Consider the following 22,454-nt stretch of genomic DNA (forward strand, 5'->3'; position numbering starts at 1 on the left):
GTGTATGACACTCTTCTCCTACCTATTTGATTTGTAATACACCCCAGAGAAGTGTACTTCAAATCAGTTAATTTCTACTAAATGAATTGAAGCTCTGATTAATAGCTATCATGCATTTAATAAGCAAGAAATGACTATAGCATCATTATGAAGGGGCTAATTTCTCATTCACCTCCACACTCCCACCATCATGCTCATTCAGGCACAGAGATCCTTTTGAGGTCAATCAGCAAAAAAAACCCTTAGGGATATGGAGGAAGATGAGGAACTAGGGCCATAATTCTAATTATTTTTGTTGAGAAGGAAAAAAGAAAAACTCTTGACAGATCAGCTCTAGTGTGATGACTTCTAAAAGCAGAAATTGCCAAATGGCAACTTTTTTCATATTTATGTATCTCTATAAGGGTATATTCCTAATTATCAAAATACTTAATAAAAAACATTTTCTTTAGAACATGCTGACACACATTTGTGTTTCCCAAAACGCTTCTTGCAAAAGAAGAAAATAAACTCCATATTCAAAACCCTTCAGTTATTCAATAAAAGTAATTCATTGTTCGGTATAGATACCAACCAATAACTTAGAAATAAGTACTCTAGCTAATTATAACATATAATTATATAACATACTCAATGTTTCCCTAAATTACTCTCTCGGGATAAAATTTTATATGATAATTAGTGTACTAATTATAAGGAAAATTTAAAATGCCCTTTTTTTCTTTCCTTACCCCTAAATTAGTACACACTAACAGTTTCCAATCATAGCAGAATTAGGAAACTTGTTAAAATTTGCAATACTAAAAATGCTACCCTTTAAAAAATTGTGATCTTGGACATTTGAAAATACAACAGACTAAATGACTCTCAAATACTTTGAAAGGAAGAAGGAAAAACTCATTGCTTTTTTAAAGGTATGTGAACACAACTCTTCCAAGTTTACACTCTATGGGATATTTTGTATTTCCAAAATGTATTTCAGATAGCTTTTATTTAATAAACTATTAGCAAAATACAACCTTCACATTTGCATCCAAATGGTAATGCACTTAGCATGGTGTCTGTCAGACAGTCAGTGGACAAATATATACCAAGCATATAGATAGGTGAGTTTTTGGTGTGGGTTTGGGGGTAGGGGAGGAATGATTCTGGATCTGTATAGCATCAGGGAGAAGTCATGTGGTAAAAATTCCCTCCAATAAGGTAGATCAGCAACCTTCTCAGTAACCTAGAATGTTACTACCTAGGACAATGTCTTTGATGCCAAGGTTCTACTTCCCCACAGTATATTATAATTGCATCTCTGCCTTCAGAAAGATCTCTTGAGCCATCTCAAAGAAAATCAGAATCCTCTTAATTACCCACATGTAGTTCTATCCATTTTGGGAATTATCTATGATATGGAGAACAAACTCTGAATATAACCCAGTATAATTCTGGTATTAGCAGGTATGCACTTTAGGAATTTAGTATTATTTCAAGGAAAACTTAATTAGGAAGGCAAACCTTTGCCAAATACAAATTATACAATGTAGTCCAAAACCAAATATAAATTCTGGGGGAATCATTCACTGCTCTGCAGTATCCATGCCATGGGTGATGCTTCTCTATTCCATTATGATAGACTTTAATTCTGATGAGAACAAGTATAATGATGTGGAAGATTTTGGGAAAATCTTCACCTGTTCAAAAAATAATAAATCTGTTACTCTTAGCAAAACCCTTAAAGCAAATGAAAGGCTGATTCTTCCTTTTCCATGTCTCAGGAAAGTAAAACAGAGAGAAAGCTTGATTTGCTCTAGGCCACACTGTGAGTCAATAGAAAAGTCAGAATAAGAAACCATTAAGTAGTTGGGGGACATAATTTAATCCTATTCAATTGGTACCTTTAAGGTCGCTAATATTTCAAGCAAAGTATCAAGAAATCTTAAGGTTTTTGTATAACACCTATCATTAGAAAACAAATTCACTAATTCTGACTAATTATATAATTTTGATGATGTTTTATTACTTTCAAGTGCATACCACAAATGAACCCCCAAAAAAATTCTGCCCTGGTGCCTCATCCAAGCATAAAAGTAATCCTAGCCTCCTAAGAGTTATGCCAGCAGAGAGTAAAGTCTAAAAAGTCTTATCAAGCTTGAAAGCCTTTAAGTATGGGTCCAGAGAAGAAGTGTGTCTGTGAACAAGGAACTTAGCTAAATTCACAGAGGCTCATCACCACGATAGCTGCCAGCATCTAAATTTTTGAGCCATTGAAGCTCTCTATTATAGAAAGTTTCCAATCTATATCACTGGAGAGAGTACTATGCCAAGGGAATCTGAGATTCTTGAAATGTTGAAGTATGATAAAAGAAACAAGACAAGTGTTGCCTAGTACATGTCTCCTGATTAACAGATAAGAATGATTCTGAAATTGTTATATCAGAATACCAGCCATCCACTACTGGCCTTTTCTAAGCCTGCAATTTCATTGACTGTACCATAAATAGATGCTATTCTATGGTTCAGAATCCATTTTCAGGGGATTTTTGGACTCCGTATCCCTAGCACCTGGAACGGTGCCTTGCACAAATCAAGTATTTAATAAATATTTGCTAAGCTGAATTCTACCAGTGTCTTAAAACAATGTATTTGTATAAACATTATATCAAAAGCAATAGTCACATTATTAATTTGCTTAGCAGCTGCAACACCCCCCCTACTTCCCCAAATAAAACAAAGGTTAACATCCTAATTTTCATATATTCTTAACTGCAAACTTATGAAATGTTATTGCATATTGTTATATGTAATTTATTGTTTTAAGGAAGTCCAAATAAATTCCAAATAAAATTGGAAAAAAATTATTTCCAAATAAATGCCAAACAAACCATTTATGAATCTGGTATCCCCACTTGGATAGGGTTTTTGTTTGTTTTCTTTTGTTTGGTTATGATTTTTTTTAAAAAAAATTCTTTGTCATATGGGGCAGGAATGGGGAATAAGTGATTAAAGAGCATGAAGGAAGGAAAATATGTGTTGTCACATTTCGATAAACCTCAAAGTCTGATATCTGAAGACATCCATGCTACATACATTGCACATATAAATAACAATATTTTACACATACATATGTATATGCACATCAGACTGACTTTGATGCATGTACATATGGATAGCATTACTTGTAACAGAAATATAACAATGGAGATTACACATTAACTCTCCAAAGCCAAAACTTCTTATTCAGAAAAACACTCATCTTTGAAAAAATAATTTCAAAAATTAATATGTTTAAACAGAAAGAAATAAAAATATCAGGGAAAAACATCTATGGATACAGCAAGACTGTGAGAGGAAATCACACTGTGGGAAGAAGTCAAACACAACTGAGATTCTAGATGCATGGTTGTGTGCTGTTGTTTACCTTAAGAGTATGTACCACTGGTTCAGGTTGCTGAGAAGGTGTGGTATGTCCGCTGAAGCTAGCTGGAGAGGTGGGTGAAGTGTTATTCCCATCAGCCCCTGATGGCAACCTAAAAGGACCCTTAGTAAAAAATCAACAACTTTGTTATTAAACAAAAGTCGTTTATAACTAATTAAGCAGATGTCATTGTCATATTCAGTTTTCCTGGCAAACAAGGATGAGTTTTGTTTTTTTTGTTTTTTCATTTGAGAAAGGTTAAAATAAAACCCACAGCTCTTGCTTGTTTCTAAATTATATTAATTCTTCTCATTAAAATATACTTGTTTTTTGCACGGCAAATAAGAATACTAAGCCAATGACTCATTTTTGTATACTTCCAAATGCCATTTCTGATTTACCAAAGAGTACAGTTACCCCCCAAGGAATGACCATTAAGAACATTTCAAGGATTTTTTTTAAACTGAAGTGACTCTAAAACAGGGAATTCATAAGTTGCTCCACAGCTCAGCTATAACTGCTAAGTCAGCAAGTCAAATGCCATATTATACACTTTTCAGAAAAATGCATACACGCCATATTTTTTATGTATTGAGAGAACTGGGTCTGTTACAAAGCGTTACTTGGAGGGAAAAAAACTTTAATGGTATATTTTCCCCCTCTCAGATTTAACTAAGCATCACACTATTTTCTTTGAGAAAAAACCTCCTGTCTCCTCTTCTTGCCTTAAAAAGAAAAGAAACCAAGACAAAGGAGCTCCCTAACATGTGTTTGGGTTTGTGGCTCTTTATCTTGCAGCTGAATAACTGGAGGTAGGGACTTTATTTGTTTTCCCCATGATGGCCAGAGTCTGACTCTGCCAGATAGCAAGGAATCATTTTTCTAGAAACTTGTGCTTTTAATAGGGAGGACTGGAAGAAATGCTCATGGGATCATTGTATTTAGAGCTAGAAAAACTCATAAGAGACATTTAGTCCAGAGGTATCAAACTCAAATAGAAAAAGATCCCTGCCAGCCATGTATTGACTTAGAAAATCCCAAAATAACATTATCTATGGTGTATATTTATTTATTTTGTTACACATTTCCCAATTATATTTTAATCAGATTCAGGTGCACCTGGGAGTTTCCCCACAGTTAGCAGCCCATGGGCCAGGAATTTGACACCTCTGAATTCCATTCCCCTCATTTTACAGAGAAGTAATAAGACAACGAGAGGGATAAGAGAAGCAATGGCCTGCCGCCTCTGGAACTAGTGTCTGCTGGAAATTTTTTCCATTCTCTTTTATAGAGGCCATCACTCCCCAGGGAAAGACTCAGGCTCATTTTTATTTCAGTCGATCAGTGAGTACATGATTCTTCCAAGTCCTAGGGTAAGACTAATAAACAACTCTTCCTTTAAAGTTGATTCTGTGATGCTAGCTCCCTTGTTAAGTACCAACTAGAGCCTGGAGTTTGTGCACTTTTTTGGTTTTTTGTTGTTGTTGTTCAGTTGTGATAGCCATATTTCAATATAATTAATTTCCTTTGTAATCTTCTGCATTTTATTTTATGCATTTAAAAACATTATTCTGAGGAGTCCATAGGCTCCACCAAACTGTCAAAAGGAGTTCATGACACACACACACAAAGGTTACAAATCCCTACCTTAAAAGATCATAGATTTCGAGGTGGATAGAGACTACCAAGTGAGCTGTCCAACCCCTTCCCCCTATTTTAGAGATGAAGAAACCGAGACTCAGAGAAATTAAGTGACATGAGTACATGTTCTCTGCTACCAGATCCAATACTCTTCTCCCCAAACCACACAGCAGATGGTTGTTTTGGTAAGTGCAATAAAATGCCCATATAGCCTGAAGAGATACGAGCACCAGCATGAATTTTACACACAGACATGTTCCGGAATGAAGGGAGGGAGTAGTTGTATAACAGGACAATTTATGTAAGGGCTTTATATATGTTCTTGGAACATATGGTGACAATTTCAATTTATTTACATTTGAATTTCTATACTTTATGCCATTTTTTATCTATACACTATGTTTTGTCTATACTCTACACCTAGATTCCCACTTCCACCCACCCACCCACCCCACTCCCCCATCTCTTCCTATGTTCCTGGAGGCTTTCTTTGGCATCTAACAAATCAATCAAGGACATTTCCATTTCTTGCTGCTTCCACCCCCAATATTGGAGCCACATTAGCCTTTCTCCCCAAGTGTCCCCCAAAACATGGGTTCTTAAAGTGTGTGTGTGTGTGTGTGTGTGTGGTGTACCCCCTTGCAGCCCAGTAAAACCTATGGATCCTTTCTCAAAATAAAGTTTTTAAATGCATAAAATATGATTGAAAAGGAAACCAATTATACTGAAAATTAAAGATGTATTTTCCCCATTTAAGTTCATCAAACCCAAGTTAAGAACCCCTGATATAACCCCTCACATTAAAATAAAGACTGCTATGAAAGTATAATGTTTTCATTTTTGGTTCCTCTTGTATGCCCCTTTAGCACAGATAATCAGTACCTGAGACATAGGACTGATCATTTTAAAAAACTACCTTACCAAAGTTACATGGTACTAGATATTGTCTAATATAGGTGAAATTCAAACCAGGGTCCCTTCACACCCATCCACACACACAAAAAATTATAATAATCTCCTATTATAGTTAAGATTTAACTACACGTTTTTTAAAGACTCTAAGATTCTTCTGCCTTTCTTGGTGGATGCCTTCATTTCTTGAAGAGGACAATTGATTCTAAAACTGAAAAGGTATCTAGGTATGTTACCCCCATTGTCACAGCAGAATTCCAACCCTGGTTCCATGGTACTACCCCCTCTAAAGCAGGGTATTCTTAATCTGCCACCTATGAACTTGTTCATTTCTTTTTTTACTATTTCTATAACTGTATTTCAATATAATTGTTTTCCCTTGTAATCTTATTGTACATTTGAACATTACTCCAAGAAGAGATCCACAAGCTTCACCAGACTGTCAAAGGACTCCATTACACAAAAAATTGTTAAGAACCCCTTATCTAAAGGATGCTCTCCTTCCCCACAAGACCTGTGACCCAACCTTATGGACTGTTTTTTTTTTGTTCTGGTTTGGTTTTGTTTTTTGGGGGGAGGGGGGGACTAGGCAATGGGGTTAAGTGACTTTCCCAGGGTCACACAGCTAGGAAGTGTCAAGTGTTTGGTCTGAGTCTGGATTTGAACTCAGGTCCTCCTGACTCCAGGGTTGGTGCTCTATCTGCTGTGCCACATAGCTGTCCCAAACCTTATGGATTGTTCAGAGGATTTGTTAGCAGAACAAGGAAGGCAGTATAGCTGAGTAATAGGCATGAACAAGTAGCAGCTACTGTTAATTTCCCTGAAGAGTACACCAGCTTTTGCCATTTGGGAGCTATTTAAGGTCTGTACCTATATTGAATAGGGAGAAACTGAACTTTCACCATGTGTCTGAAAACAAACCCTGATCATACTATGTACAAAACCATGTAGTGCTTGGAAGAAGGAGGGAGGTAACCTGGGCCCAGTCCAGCCCAGTAGCAGTGCTGTGATGGTCAGCTAGCCCTGGGTATCTATTTCAGTTAGGATTATGCATGTGCGTCCCTGTGTTGAATGTTCCCCCAGGGAGTCTGGTCTACTGGTTATTGTACCCTTGATGGCACCTTCTGTTTCCTTTCTCAAAGTCCAGGACACCCTGCTGGAACCTGACCCTCTTCAGATATGATAAAGAATTCATTCTTAAACTTTTTTCAAAGACTGCTATAGTCTGTATATATTATTGAGACTGTAACAACATCCAAAAATCTTACACCCATATAGCACTATACCTCTAATATCCAGCAATTTTTGGATTATATATCTTTTCCTTATTCTATACCATCCCACACTATAGACCAAAAGGTGCCGGTGCATTCCTATAATTCCTACTACTGGGAAATTGCAACTGGGATTCTGAGCCTCCTGGATCCTTGGAGCTACAATATGGTTGAAACTGATTAGATGTTCACACTAAATCTGGCACCAATGTAGAGAGCTCCTTGGATGGAGGCACCAGGTTGCTGAAGTGGGGATAAATTGGCCCATATCAGAAGTAGAGCAAATGAAAGCTTCCATGCCAATCATCAGGCCCATAAGTGGCCACTACACTTACAGCTTGGGTGAGATAAGAAGACCCGGTGTCAAATTTTTAAAAAATTAATAATAATCATAGGGCATGTTAGTTTTGGTAGGCTCTCTAAAGGGTCATGGATCCTTGGTCTTCTAAATGAGTGGAGGTTACGGAGATTTGAAAATTCAGTAAGGATTTAATAGACTTTAGACTGGAAGGGAAGGGGAAGAAAATAAGAATTCATACAGTGCCCACTATGTGCCAGGCACTGTGCTGAATTCTTTATAAATATTTCATCTGAAGGTACCTTCCAGATACCATCTAGTCCAATCCTCTTATGTAATGGAAGAGGAAACTAAGACCATAGAGATTAAGTGACTTATTCAATGTTACACAAATTTCAATTTTCTGACTCTTAAGTTCAGCCCTTCTATTAGATTACATAGACTACATCCAAAACTCTCTAAAAGCTTGAACGTTTTGAAAAATAAAAGTTCCAGGATTAGTTATATCTGTTTATCTTGTTTTTCTTCTTCTCTTTCTTTTTAAAATAAAGGTTAAGGGAGAAGTCATTTCTTAGAATTTATTGTAGGGAAAAAATAGTTCAGGGGTGACTAGAAATTCCAAATTTATCTCAAGATTCCTGGCCTCTCCAATGAAAAATTACCAAATTCAAGGATCAGTTTCATATTTTCTGACTTTCCAGGAGGTGTCCAAAATAATTAAGTGATTTAAAAAGTTACAAACTTATTTGTTGTTGTTTGATCACATCTGGACTTTGTGTGACCTCATATACGGTTTTCTTGGCAAAGATACTGGAGCGCTTTGCCATTTCCTTTTCTATTGGATTAAGGCAAACAGAGGTTAAGTGACTTACCCAGGGTCCCACAGCTAGTGAGCATCTGAGGCCAGATTAAAACTTAGATCTTCCTGACTCTAGGCCCAGAGCTCTGTCCACTGAGATATCTAGCTGCCTGCTAGAATAAGTAATTCTCTAGTTATTGTAAATGGCATTTTATTTTATATGTAAATGGCATTTTATTTTAGCTCCTACTAATCTGCTATGAAAAGATACCAAATCTACATCTTGGTAGATGCGAAATGACATTTGAAGAAATGTCTAAGTCCAATCCTGTTACAAGAAAATCCTTGTATTATTACATTTCTGAGCCTCAATCAATGATGTATTTTAATACAGTGAAATATTACTCCTAAAAAGAAAGTATTTGATCGTCCCTTAAAGTTTGTTGTAACAAGACCTAATATATTTATGTATGTATGTGTACATATCTATGTTAAGTTCTAGTGTGCAAACTAACAGCCCCACAAAAAGAAGAAAAGGCAACTCTTCTATAATCAAGCAAAGGTCTCAATCAAAATTGAATAGCCTATTCATAATTCTAGTTCTGCATGTCTTCATGATATATGTAACAACTGAGGAATTTATTATCTCTATAGAGCTATCAATATAGGATAGTCTGGGGAAAATATGGAAATCATTAAGAGCTGTCTGCAAAGCTATGGAAATCCATATCCATGTACATTTAACTACTTTTAGAGTAAGTTTCAAAATGGTAATTTTCTTGAACAACTGAAATTATCAACTTTCATCCTCAAACTCTAAAAAATCCATGAAGGGTAGCATCTCTCAAGAAGATGAAATGTCTGTGTCTCCTCTGTCCCCCTCCCCCCATGAGTTAGATCCAATACCATCCACTCCATTTGCATGGAATTTCTCTCCACCCCCCAACATAACTCTGCCTCCAACAATGGCAGCAGTAGCAGTAGCAATCTAATTAAGCAAAAGCAACTGCGGCCAATAAGCCCTCTTCACTCACCGGGAAAGCGGGCAGGCATCTTCCTATTCCTCGGCACCCCTGCCACCACAGCCAGACCCGCCAGGCTCTGGACCCCCAGCTTTTTTCCATATTTGAGCTGTTTCTAGTTGGAGGTTGCCTTCTATTCTGGGTTTCCTTATATTTGGAACAATATGGTACAATCACTCAGAAATACACTGTGTCCCAAGTTTTAACAGATCATATAGAACAAATATATTAATAATGAGCACCACAGTTACCATATAAAGGCAAGCCTATAACACGCACCTTTAGACAGAAAAAATTAAAAGCACTGAAATCCTGTATGTTGTGTACTTTTAGTGAAAGGCACTGCTGCTAAATGATTTGAAGATTTAAAGCATAGGTTAAAAAAGAAACACAAAAAATGTTTGAGGCCAATTCGTAAAATTAATATGTTATCAGCTGTGCATGTTATAGGTAGTGAATTACTATAAATACTTTAAAATAATCAAATCTACTTAATTTCAGAAGTGTTAATAATTTGTTAGACTTTAAATAGAAGAATGATTTTTGTAATGACCATATGAAGTTTTCAGTGATATTTTTAGTGTCCATATCAATGTGATTAAAATTTATACATTTTCTTATTTCCTTCACTTATCTAGTGGCATGATTATATATGGAGATGCCATTACATTTTAAAATTTCCATTTCATATAGAAGACATACAAAATGTCTATGCATCGGTCAAATTTCCATTTTTCTGGATGGACTTGGTGCTGGAGGGATCATATTTAACTGAATTGCAAAGAAAATCCAAAAATACAACTCTTGGCCTAGAGTTCCATGTTTCTCCTCTACTATTATCTGGAGCCCAGTATCCATGATAAACAGCCAAATGGACTAATTTACACACGATTTCCTTCATCTTGCTCTCCAGTGGGAGCATTAGGTCCCAAAAAGTAGAGAGCAGGAAACACATTCATCCTTAGGCTAGGGGAATCATGGCGACAAAACATACACACAGGTTGTGAACAATCAAGACCATCTAGACAATGAGTTTTTAAATATGACTTGGCAATGTTTTCCAAAAGCACTTTGAGGGTCATCTAGGTGGTAAAGTTGGATAGAGTTGAGGACCCGAATTCAAATTCAGCCTCAGAAGCTTACTAGCTATGTGACCCTAGGCAAGTCAATAACGCTGATTGCCTCAAAAAAAATCTAAAAAAATAAAAAGCCCTTTGAAAAATTGAGAACATTATTCTACTTCTTGTTGCTTGGATTTCCTTAAAAATATTTTCTCTTCCATGAATAGCACCCATCACTCTATAACTTCTATGGGTAAAGTACTAAAGATGAACAGGGGAGTACAAAGGATGTTGTTAAGTGTTCTGAGGTATTCATACTAAACAGTAGTGACAAGTAAGCCCTTTTTACTATATATGTAAATTAACACTAACTACCCAATGAGTAAAAAGGAAGACATGTATATTATACTGATACAGGAAGATAGAATTGTATTTTTTTCACTCTAGCTATATTTGCCATGTGTTAATGTGACAAAGTTGAATCAATCTACTTTCCATTTCCAGCCAGTGTGGCCATTCCGGTCATTTTTATAAATAGTCATCAAGTTGTCAGATGACACATGGTTATTTACATCATTAAAACATATCGTCTTATATCATCATCAGAAATAAAAAATAAAACTTATAGGCACTTCTAAGTCTTTCACATTAGCTGTGGAAGATTTCCAGCTGTGAGAATCATAACTTGGTAGGTTTTCGGTCTCTATCTCTTATGATTTCTCCTTTAGTATTAAAACAACTAAGCAATTAAGTTTTAAAATAAGAAGGAATCATTTATTCACCAAGTGAAATGTGTAAATTTGAACCCCAGTTCAAATCCTGACTCTGTCGCTTACTACCTATGATATTAAGCACAGCATTTAACTTCTCTGTCTCAGTTTTCATCTGTAAAATGAGAAGACTGAACTTGATGGATAATACCTACAGTTCCTTCCAGTTCTAAATTGATGATCTAATGAAATTACTGCAATATAACAAGAGATAAGAGTGGGGAGAAGGCAACAGTTTGCACACAGTAGGCACTTAAATATTTGTTACAGAAAAATGGCAACATAAATCTTTGAAGATTGTCAGCAGTAAGTTGTTTTTAGCCTATGTTTTATTCGTTGTTGTCCCTGGTCATTTTAAGTATTTTAATTAGTACATTAAATGTTTCAGAACTTGTATCCTAACTGCCAATAAAGGATTTTTTTACAGTCCTGTAAATTAAAATCATTACAAATTCATGCCAACACTTTTCTACAAATGCAGGTTGGAGATATGGAACTTCAAAAGAATTAGATTTTGTTTACCATTAAAAAATTTTTAAATGACAATTTTAAGTGAAAAAAATTTCTAGTGCCATTTTAAAAATATAGATTGTCTTACTAGAACAAGCTGGCTTTGTTTATGAACGTAAAAAGAAAAGTTTTGTTACTATTTCAACCACTACTAAAGCCATGTAATACTGAGGAAAGGAGACTGAATGTTAGTCAAAGTCTATGAACTTGAATTTTAGTTCCTGCATTAATGTCTACCTCTGTGGTCTTGGATAAAACTCCTTAATCTCTCTGGGTGTCAATTTTTTTCATCTGAGAGAAAAACAAGGGGTTGGACTAGATGATATAAGGTCCCTTTCATCTCTGTATCTATGAGCCCATGGTGGGTTTCATATATGCTGTCCTTCATAAAAATTACACTGTCAACTTTGAATGTGTTGTAAAGAATCCTGGTAAGGAATATTATTTTTTGTTAATCTAGTCATCCAACTCTCCTTGAAATTAAGGACATTAATTGTAAGACTTTCAGACGAAGATTAAGGGTAGGATTCATGGCCATAAAGTAGCTCTCTCAAGAATGAGTCGTTGATTTTAAACAGCTAGTAAATGTCAGAAGGATCCCAACCCATTCTATCCACTAACCAGCACATTGCCCCCTCAATGGTGGCACAGTAGTTAAAGCATTGAGCCTGAAGTCAGGAAGACCTGAGTTCAAATTTGGCCTTAGAAACTTACTGACTGTGTGACCCTGGGCAAGTCATTAAACTTCTGTTGCTTCAGTTTCCTCAACTGTAAAATGGGGATAATAATAGCAGCTACCTCACAGCGTTGTGAGCAACAAATGAGATAATATCTGTAAAAGTGTTTAGCACAGTACCTGTGGCACACAGTAGGTGCTTTATTAATGCTTATTCCCTTCAGCCCTCCCACTCAGCAGAGAAGCTGACCTCTTTTACTGAGAAAATAGAAGCCTTCTATACTGAGCTCCTTCTCCCCTATACCTCAGAACACATCTACATCATCCCCAAGTGTCTCCTCCTTTAAACCAGCCTCTGACAAAGGCATTTTTACTTGCCTCTCCATGGAGAACCTGAGAATCATTCTTCTGTTTATTTACGACTTCTTTTCTTTTCTGGTTTTATTTATAGAGTCAAATGTCAAAACTGGTATTATCTAGCTTATCTAGTAGCATTCCCACAAGATTATCACTGAGCAACAACCTCACATATATGGTACCCACAAGTCAGTTTCTCTAGCATAGGGATTCTTAAATACTTTGGCCACATAATGAGAAGATAGGACTCATTGGAAAAGATTGATGCTGGGAAAGATTAAAGGCAAAAGAAGAAGGGGATGGCAGAGGATGAGATGGAGAGACATTATCATGGAAATAATGAATATGGAAGGAATGAACATGAGCTTGGATAGACTTGGGGAAATAGTAGAGGACAGAAGGGGCTGGCATGCTATGGTCCAGGGGGTCATGGAGAAGTGAATATGACCGAACAACTCAACAACAGCTACAGAGATTCTAATCTTTTATGTTAAGGATAGGGACCCTTTGGACAGTGTTGTAAAGTCTATGGACTCCTCCAAATAATGTTTTTAAATGCATAAAATAATTGTATTGAAAAACAATTACCAATTGTTTAAGACAAGTTCTTGGATCCCAAGTTAATAGAATGCCCATTAGTTTGTCACTGAACAAGGACCTCACAAGTATAGTACCAACAGTTCAGTTAATATTTATATACACTCTAAAAATGAAGGGATTCTTTATACTCTCTGTCCTTTTTTTTTGTTATTCGGCCACCAGTACTGCAAATGCAGAATTGAGCCTCATAAGGCTGTAAACCACTTTATATTCTTCATTTCTCAAATTAACATGGCCAAAGAGTTCATCATTAGTGGCCAGGTTTTTTTTTTTAAATAAAATTTTCTCTCAAACCATCCATAAGTTTTCCTTAAAGGAAAGACCATTATATTGAGCTTTCTACTTGCTATGCAGAATAGACCATTTTTAATTGGTTAGAATAGCACAAAGGACCTAATAATACTCAGATTTACCACTTAGAAACAAAATCAAAACACTAATGCACTTGGAGCAAAAATTCAGAAACCCAAGGCCATCTTCAATTATGTGAGGCCAACTTTGGAAACTGGAACATCGATCTACTGAAGTGGTTTCCTGTCACTTAAGGATGCTTAATTTTTTATAAGTCCTGAAATTTGGCCAAAAGTGAGATGCAGTCTATTCAATTTCATGATGTATTATATGCCTAGGATAAAGCAGTACAGGGAATTAGCAATTTTTTCTTTATTGGAGGCCACAAATAAGTATTATCTTTTAGATTATTGGTAAAAATATATATATATATATATATTTTAGCCATTTTTTCCCAAAAGCATTGTGCTATTTTCATCTTAGTCTTTATTTTTGGAGGTTACAAAAACCCCACTTGCATAAGACCTTGATCAAAAGATTACTGGATATTTGTTTAAAGAAATCTAAGATATTCATGATTTGTAATAAGAAAATCCATGTTTACCAAATTAAAATAAATCTATTCAAAATCTGGTGGAGAATTTGAAAATTTTCCTAGCTTTACAAATATGTATTCCATTAAGTGTGAAAAAATAAAGTGTTCTACCCACTTAAAGGCCATCACAAGACCCAGGACATATATTGTATTTGGACTTTCAAGAAAAATATTTTGACCTACTAATCTAGATTTAGCTGTTCATTATTCAGAGAAGAGAAATATATGTTTGGAAAACTGAAACAGTTGAGTTCAGATCACAATTCGACGTGACAAAATCTTGCACAGGAAGAGAGATGATACTCAGGAGAAGAAGCAGAAGAAATGATAGACTCTTTGCTTCTTATCTTGCTACTTCTTCAGCCCTTTTTATGTATAGAGGTATTCAAATAATTATATTTTCCTGAGTAATATCTGTGATCTATATAAGGAAATTTTTATATGAATTTTAAGTATTTGACAAGGAAAACTCAGAAACTGTGGTCAGTTCTCTAAACCACAAGAAAATAGAACACCTAAAATTGAGTGGTTCAATACACTTTACATATGCTAAAGCTATAAATAATACTTGCCTAGAATTGATAAAGCTCTAGGAGAAGAAACAAAATAGGAATGATGGCATTTACATACCACCTACTATGTTCCAGGGATATTTTTTTTTCTTTTCCATGATTCTGAATCAGATTCAATCACCTCATCAGTTAATCATCAGTTAAAAAACCCAAACACTCCCTCCCACCTCTACCCTGAAAGTCTTCTTGAAATACTTGGCTATGCTTGCTATATTGCGACCACACACATACACACACACACACACACACACACACACACACACACACACACACACACGGAAACCGAGGCAATAAGATGCTGTCTTCCAACGAGGAATGCAATACTTTGAACAGCAACAGCTTTCCTTACTAGAGATATGTCGATGGGTTATTAACAAACTGAGCCGAGCCAACTAGCATTCATAAAGCACCCACTATATTCAAGGTACTTTGCTAGGTACTGAATATACAAAAAAAGAAAGAAAAATAGCCCCTACCTTCAAGAAACTTACATTCTCCTAAGGAATATAACATGCATAATCATTTAAGAAGAGAGCACACTAATACCTAAAGGGATCAGGCAAGGTTTCTCGTAGTAGATGGATACAAGATGAGCCCTGAAGGAAGCTAGGAGGGTGCTACAGAACTGGACCTGTACTATAGTCAGGAAGACCTAAGTTCAAATTTGGCCTCAAATACTAGTTGTGTGACATTGCACAAGTCACTTAACCTCTGTATGCCTCAGTTTCCTGAACTGTAAAATGGGGATAATAATACCCATGGTCATTATGACAATCAAATAAGATATAACTCAGGAAGCACTTACCACTGTGACTAGTAACTTAATATAAATAGGAATAAATAAATAGTACATTAATAAAGTTATTAAGCTAACACTTAATAAATTCTCGTTTCCTTCCTTTCCTTCTTGAAGGTTCCTAGGGCTTCTAAGAGGCCGAGATGAGGATGGAATGCATTTAAGGGATGGGAGGCAGCCCGTGCACAGGAACGGATGCAGAAAACAGGTTGCTACATTTGGGAATTTACGAATCAAGTATTGAATGACTTCTAGTGAATACACTATATTAAAGGTGCTAAGAATAATGAAGTTTTCTAGAGATCATGAATTGTGACCATTGGCAGACATTCTGCAAAATTACCCCATTATATGGAATTCAAATGAGTGGGAGACTGATATGCTTCATGCGGATTTTGTCTTCACACTAGCAACTAATAGATGACCAGGATTTTATAATGCTGAAGCATTTTTTTTCCTGACTAACCTTCTTAAAATGGTCTTCTTGGTGTGGCAAGGAATAAGAGAGTCTATTTAGAGGTTTAATGCCTTTACATTATCTGCAAATATTTATATTTCCATAATGAAAATATTTAATAAATAATTTTCTTCTAATTGCCTAAAAAATAAGATGGGGATGGAGGGGACTATATGATATTTATCACACAAGTTGAAACTTGGAAAAGATGGATTAAGCCAATAGAAAAGAATAGATGAATGATATCAAAAGGTAAGAATTATAAAAAGTAGAATATGAACCAACTCACAAAAAGGCCCAGTGAATGAAATGCATGATTTATAAAGGCTAAGATGTGAAATATAGTTTGCCCCTTTATAGCAAGAATAAGAAAAATTAATAATGAGAATAACAAATACCTTGTGAAATCACAATTTGAACAAAAAAGGTGGAAATATGGCTAAGGCATTTATGTCTATCTTATTTCAAGAGAATTTATTATCCAAATGTAAACACTAGAAGCAAAAAAAAATGTCTAGTGACACTGGCCTCTAGAGAAAAGGAGTATGATACTTCTGAATTATTTCTTCCACATGCCTAACACAAACAGTAAATATTTACAAAGTTGTTTACCAAGAGAGAAATCTAAAAAAAAATCTAGGTGTTAAGCCTGTAAAGTGCCTGTGTCAAAAGAGACCTAAGAGTAGGGAAATTAGATGCCAGCATAATATAACAGCAGAAAAAAATGGCTGATGCCAATCTGAGTTTGTTTATTAGGAAACTAAGATAAAACTTGGAAGTGGTTCTATTTCGTACCTCTCACACAACTCATATTACTCCCAAGAATGATAGAAGATGTAGGTAGATCCAAAGTTATGGGAACAGAAACTCAATTAACTTGGTGAACACATTGAAGTCCTGACACTGGCATCCTTAGCTCCAAATAGCATAGGGGAACTTGCTTCCTACGGGGATTTAGCTAGCACTTAGAGCCATCTGATTATCCTATATGCAGAAAATAGAAGAATCACTCTGTGTTCTCTAACATTCGATCTTTCATAAGACCCCAGAGCTGGCAGGGACAAGAGCGGATGGTCTTTCCCAAACAGGCTGAACAAAAGGACCCCAGGACCCTAGAAATTTTCCATAGATGGCAATCCACCAACTGCTGCTCTCCCATCTTCTTCTCCCTGCCCTCCCCACAAGTGTAAAAATTTCAAGTCATTTCAGAATCATTGACCAAATGCTTAGTTTCCGTTTCATTTATTCATTCAATCATTCATTTGACAAATATGTTAAAATCTGCAATGTGTATAGCACTAGGCTCTCAGCAACTTTCTACCATAGTAGGGCATTTGATGTCATTTGATCCCTAGACTATCTCAGACGATAACATCCAGGCAAGGTATTTCCACAAACTAAAGCCACAAGTGGGTTCTAAGTAAACCATATTCCTTCCTAAAGGAAATTTTTGGTGCACCTCATCAAAATACTTCATTAAGCAGCTTAAGTCATTCATGTCTAATTTGGTCTTTGATGGGGATACAAAATATCTGGGTAACAATTTTTGTTGACTCATGTGATATGGCAGAAAAAGTTAATTTGGCATAGGCTCAGCTTCCCCACTGGGTTCTGTCTCATACACAAACACTGCTAAATGAGAAACTGTAAGTCTATGAAATCAATCTAACAGAAACTTCTCTTCTTCCATTAACATCAACACCACACCTATAGGAGATATTTAAAGCACAAGACAAATAAAGGAAATGATAGGTAAGTACAGAACTCATTCTAGGGAGCTTGGATTATTAACAGTGATAAGAATAATGAAGGTGCAAACAATGACCATCTTTATAGTCAGAGTTAGTCAAGACTTGAAAAAGGAGACCTTACACCACCAGGTTAAAGTATTTAGGTGACATAGAGCACTAGAGTTGGAGTCAAGAAAACCTGAGTTTAAATCCTGCCTCAGAAACTTACTGGCTGTGTGACTCTAGGGAAGTCACTTAACCTATCCCAGCCGCAACTTCTCATTTGAAAAATGGAAGTAATAATAACACCTATGGGATTGTTATGAGGACCAAATAAGGTAATATAGGGTGTGCTGCAAAACATTATAGCATTGTATAAATGCTAGCTACTATTATTGCAAGTAGCTTAAAAGACCAAATGAAAAAAGGATTTGACAAAAGTCATGTACATGACTTCTACAAGACCCTCAAGGGAGCCCTTAAGTTAGAAGACAAAATGGCCTATTTCGAATTCAAAGTATACAGGTGCTCAGGTAAAGTGATTATTCAATGAGAATTTAATCACTCCTAGAAACTACCAGAGAGGTTTCCAAAGATAATTTGCCTGCAAAGCAAGTTCAAAAATCATACTTACTTCTTTAGAAGTAAAATCACATTTGCCTAAACAAAAAACAAACTTGCTAAGGGAAGAAGATAACCTTGCAAGGGTCCAGGGAAACACATGCAGACCCCCTCTGTGGTATACAATGATTTGGTTCTTCCTAGCCAAGCCGTGATAGTCACCTGATCATTTACAGTTGGGTGAGATGTCTCAGTGCTGCGGGAGTGCAAGGTTTCGTGTCAGGTCTTTTCCTTCCACAGAGAAAGCTGAACTTCGGATATTAGATGATAGAATCTTGAAGTTGGAAGAGACCTCAGAAATCACCTAGCCAGCCAGATCCCTGGAGCATCAGTTGTGGGGATGAGAGGTAGCATCGGTAATGACAAAAACCAATAGTTATGCTTTCAAGAAAGCATACCAACTTCATAGCGAAAGCAATAGCAATGAACTAGTCTGGTTGGGAAATAACTTCTTTTATTTCCCCTGCCAAATGACTGGTCAAAAGAACCATTTTGAAGATTAAAACATTCAACCTCTGGAAGCAAGGGGAATACAGTAATAAGAACTCATATTTATATAGCATTTAAAGTGTACAGATCAATTGCTTCACAACTTAGAGGGGTAGAGAATAAAAATATTATTATCTCCATCTTACCTTTAAGGAAACTGAGTTTTCTCAAATGACTTGTCCTGGGTCACACAACTAAGATATACCTGAAGCAAGATTCAGCATCAAATTTCCCAACTCTAAGTTCAACATTCTATACTATATTGCTTCTCTAAAGCAAAAGGGACTGGAAAAAAATACGTATTCAGCAAGCAATCAATCTTCAATTAACCTGAAATTTGACTGTGATTAAACAATCAGCCAAGTATTTATTAAGCACCTACTACATACTAGGCACTGTTGTGATAACATCTAAGCAGCTTAAATATCAGATGCTCTAAATTTAAGAAGTAAAAAAGAAAAAAAGAGTCTTTTATCTAAGCCAACAAGGAAGTATGAAACATAATAAGCTAACTAACGGATCCACTGGGATCTGCTAGAGTCATTATCTCTAGTGGGTGATAACAGTGGACAGAGCACTGGACCTGGAGTCAGGGGGTCAAATTTGGCCCTAGACACTAACCAGCTATATGACCCTGAACAAGTCACTTAACATGTCTGCCTCAGCTTCCTTAATTATAAAATAAAGATGATTATAATAGCACCTACTTCCCAGGGTTGTTGTAAAGATAAAATGAAATAATATTTGAAAAATCCTTTGCAAACCTCAATCTAAATGCTAGCTATTATTATCTTTAAAGAATATTTTCCTAGTCAAGATAGTGAAAAAACAAATCAGAAATTGACCAGCTGTGTCCAAACTTTGCTACCCAGCTCTCAGAAAATGACTTGTCTTCAGCTCCAAAACAATGAGCCTATCAACTTTCTAATATGGTGTTAGTGAAGGAGGATGACTAATAAAAAATATAAATAAGAACTTTGTAAGCATTAAGTGCTATATAAAATGTTTGATAATGATGAGGTTTCTGTCAGTCAACATCCAAAGCATTAAAAACACATTTGGCTCACACTAAACCCTGCTGTTCTCCTCCTCCTACTTTGGCTCCTGTGTTGTCATTTAGCCCCAGTTATACATTATTTTCAAGCTGGTCCTACATCTCCAGGAAATATACTAGAGGAGTGTAAATGCACCTCTGTTTTTCTCAAAGTACTCCACAGTTAGGGGATGGTCTCTGAAGCAGTCAAAGAGTGATATAAGCATTTTCCCTTCTGCAAATAGACCCTCACAATTTAATCACTCCTGGAAACTACCAGAGAGGTTTCCAAAGATAATTTGCCTGCAAAGTAAGTTCAAAAATCATACTTACTCCTTTAGAAGTAAAATCACATTTGCCTAAACAAAAAACAAACTTGCTAAGGGAAGAAGATAACCTTGCAAGGGTCCAGGGAAACAAATGCTCACCCCCTCTGTGGTATACAATGATTTGGTCCTTCCTAGCCAAGCCGTGATAGTCACCTGATCATTTACAGTTGGGCGAGATGTCTCAGTAACCCATTTGACAAGAGTCAAATAAAAAGTTAAATACAGATGGGCAGAATTGACATTTCACATGTAATTTACTTAATTTCAAATTATATTCTTATCCTTTTCAGAAAATAGTCTCACTAAGGGGAAAAAGAGGGATTTCATTTATCTTTTTTTTAATTTTTGCCTATCTCAGAAATGCTTTCATTCCCTATTTCATAAACCCTCTTGAGGAGTATTTCCAGTGTGGATTGTAGTGCCTTGCAGCATTTCAGGAGTTCATGTTCTTTTCAAGACAGCCACATTGTACCAAAGAGTTTAAAGTAAAGCTTGCTGTTTGCCATCTCCCTGGCATTCTCTCTATGACATGCAAGAATAGCCCAAACACAAAAGTTATACAGTCAATCACTCCCCAAGGGAAATGAGCACTCAGCACAATGGCATGCTTCAGAGAAAATACAATTTTCCTTCCCACTGGGTACTCTAGCAATTGTGTGCCTGACAGATGAAGTTCTTACCTTTTCCAAAATGCAAGACTTTTGCTCTTGCATAGACCTTGTTCTTATACTCCTATTGCTTCAATTATCACTTCTATGAATGTGACTACTGAATCTCAGTCTCAGTTTTGATCCCGCTACCAATTTCCAGACCCACATTTCCAAATTGACATATTTACCTGGATTATCCATTCACTGACACCTCAAACTTTCAAATACTTAAAAACAAGTATTACATTCTCCCTCATAATTATGATTCTTCTCTTATCAAGAGACATAAAAGGTGCTTAATAAATGCTTATTGATGGTACATGTTGCCTCAACTTAACCTCATATTATATAAACTCAAGACCTTTCATCATATTGACGGTCTTCATCTGGATACTTTCTAGTTTAACAATGTCTCTTCTAAAATATGATGCCCAGTACTAAACAAAATATTCTAGATATGGTCTGACTAGGGCAATGCACAGTAGGGTTTTCATCCCTCTCAGATTCACATCATCTATGAATTTAATATCCTGTTTGTGCCTTTACACAATAATTAATAAAAATACCAAACATCAAAGAGCTGCCTGGCTTTCCAAGCGGACATTACTCCTTACATCAAAATTCTTTGTATCTGTGTTTGTGTTTGCAAAGTGATAGTTTCAAATCACCTAACAATACTGTTACCTGATCTATAGCTCTTCATCCTTTCCATAAGCCCATCATGAGACTGTCAAATGCCTCACCAACATCAACACAAATGATGTCCATACCATTCCTCTGATCCACTAGCTTATTAGCTCTTTCAAAAAAGGAAATTAATTTAACACATTTAATATGGCACAACTTGCTTTTAATGTAACTTACTCACTCATAGTGATCACTTCTTCCCTGGGTGTTCGCAAACTATCTATTTTAATAATCCATCCTAAAATTTTGTCTGGAACCAACCTAAATCATCTTCTTCACTTTTTAAAGAAAAATCTAGATGTTTTCTTACATCCAGACTCTTGACGTCTCTCATCAGGATCCTCTTGACTAGTGATGGTACACTTTTACATTACCCTTTCAAATGGCCTCCTTGCCTCCATTTTCTCCCTCCACAATCCAAACTCCATACTACCAACCAATAATCCTAAAGCCCAGGTCTGACCATGTCATTCCTTTGCTTAAAATGTTTATGCAGTTCTTCATTGCTTTCTGGATAAAGTATAAACTTGTGCTTGGCAATTTTCAGCCCTTCACAATTTGGTTTCACCACGTCCCTCCAAACTGATTACACATTACACTCCCACATGAACTCTTATGCTGTAGTCAAAATGGCTTATGTGTTGGTTCCTATACACTACATTCCATCTCCTGCCTTTGATGGGATGCCCTCAATTCTCAGCTCCACCCCTTGGAATTCCTAGCTCCCTTTAAGGCTTAGCTCCAGTGCCACAACTTTCACAAGGGCAGCTAGATGTCCCTAGTTGCTAACATTACCCTCTAAATCACTACACATTTCATATATACCTAGTATTTAGCTATCTGTGACCAGGTTTTATCCCCTGGCTAGAATTAGGCTC

General features: G+C 36.2%; 1 protein-coding gene across 5 annotated transcripts in view; it reads right to left on the minus strand.

Annotated features, from left to right (window-relative positions):
- CCDC85A (coiled-coil domain containing 85A) overlaps positions 1–22,454 on the minus strand; it is a 231,902-nt gene that overhangs the window by 5,897 nt on the left and 203,551 nt on the right. For 2 of the 5 annotated variants that reach the window (XM_027865586.1, XM_027865585.1), the window contains exons 4-5: positions 9,365–9,499; positions 3,410–3,529 (exon numbers count right to left, since the gene is read on the minus strand). The exons of 1 other annotated variant lie outside the window; for it this stretch is intronic. In XM_027865586.1, coding sequence (XP_027721387.1) covers positions 3,410–3,529; positions 9,365–9,499 — 255 coding nt within the window. The remainder of the gene's footprint in view (positions 1–3,409; positions 3,530–9,364; positions 9,500–22,454) is intronic. 2 more of the 5 variants (XM_027865588.1, XM_027865587.1) reach the window with 1 other exon arrangement.

This window comes from Vombatus ursinus, unplaced genomic scaffold (genome assembly GCF_900497805.2).
Source record: "Vombatus ursinus unplaced genomic scaffold, bare-nosed wombat genome assembly UNPS02014778.1, whole genome shotgun sequence".
In the NCBI taxonomy this organism is placed as follows: domain Eukaryota; kingdom Metazoa; phylum Chordata; class Mammalia; order Diprotodontia; family Vombatidae; genus Vombatus; species Vombatus ursinus.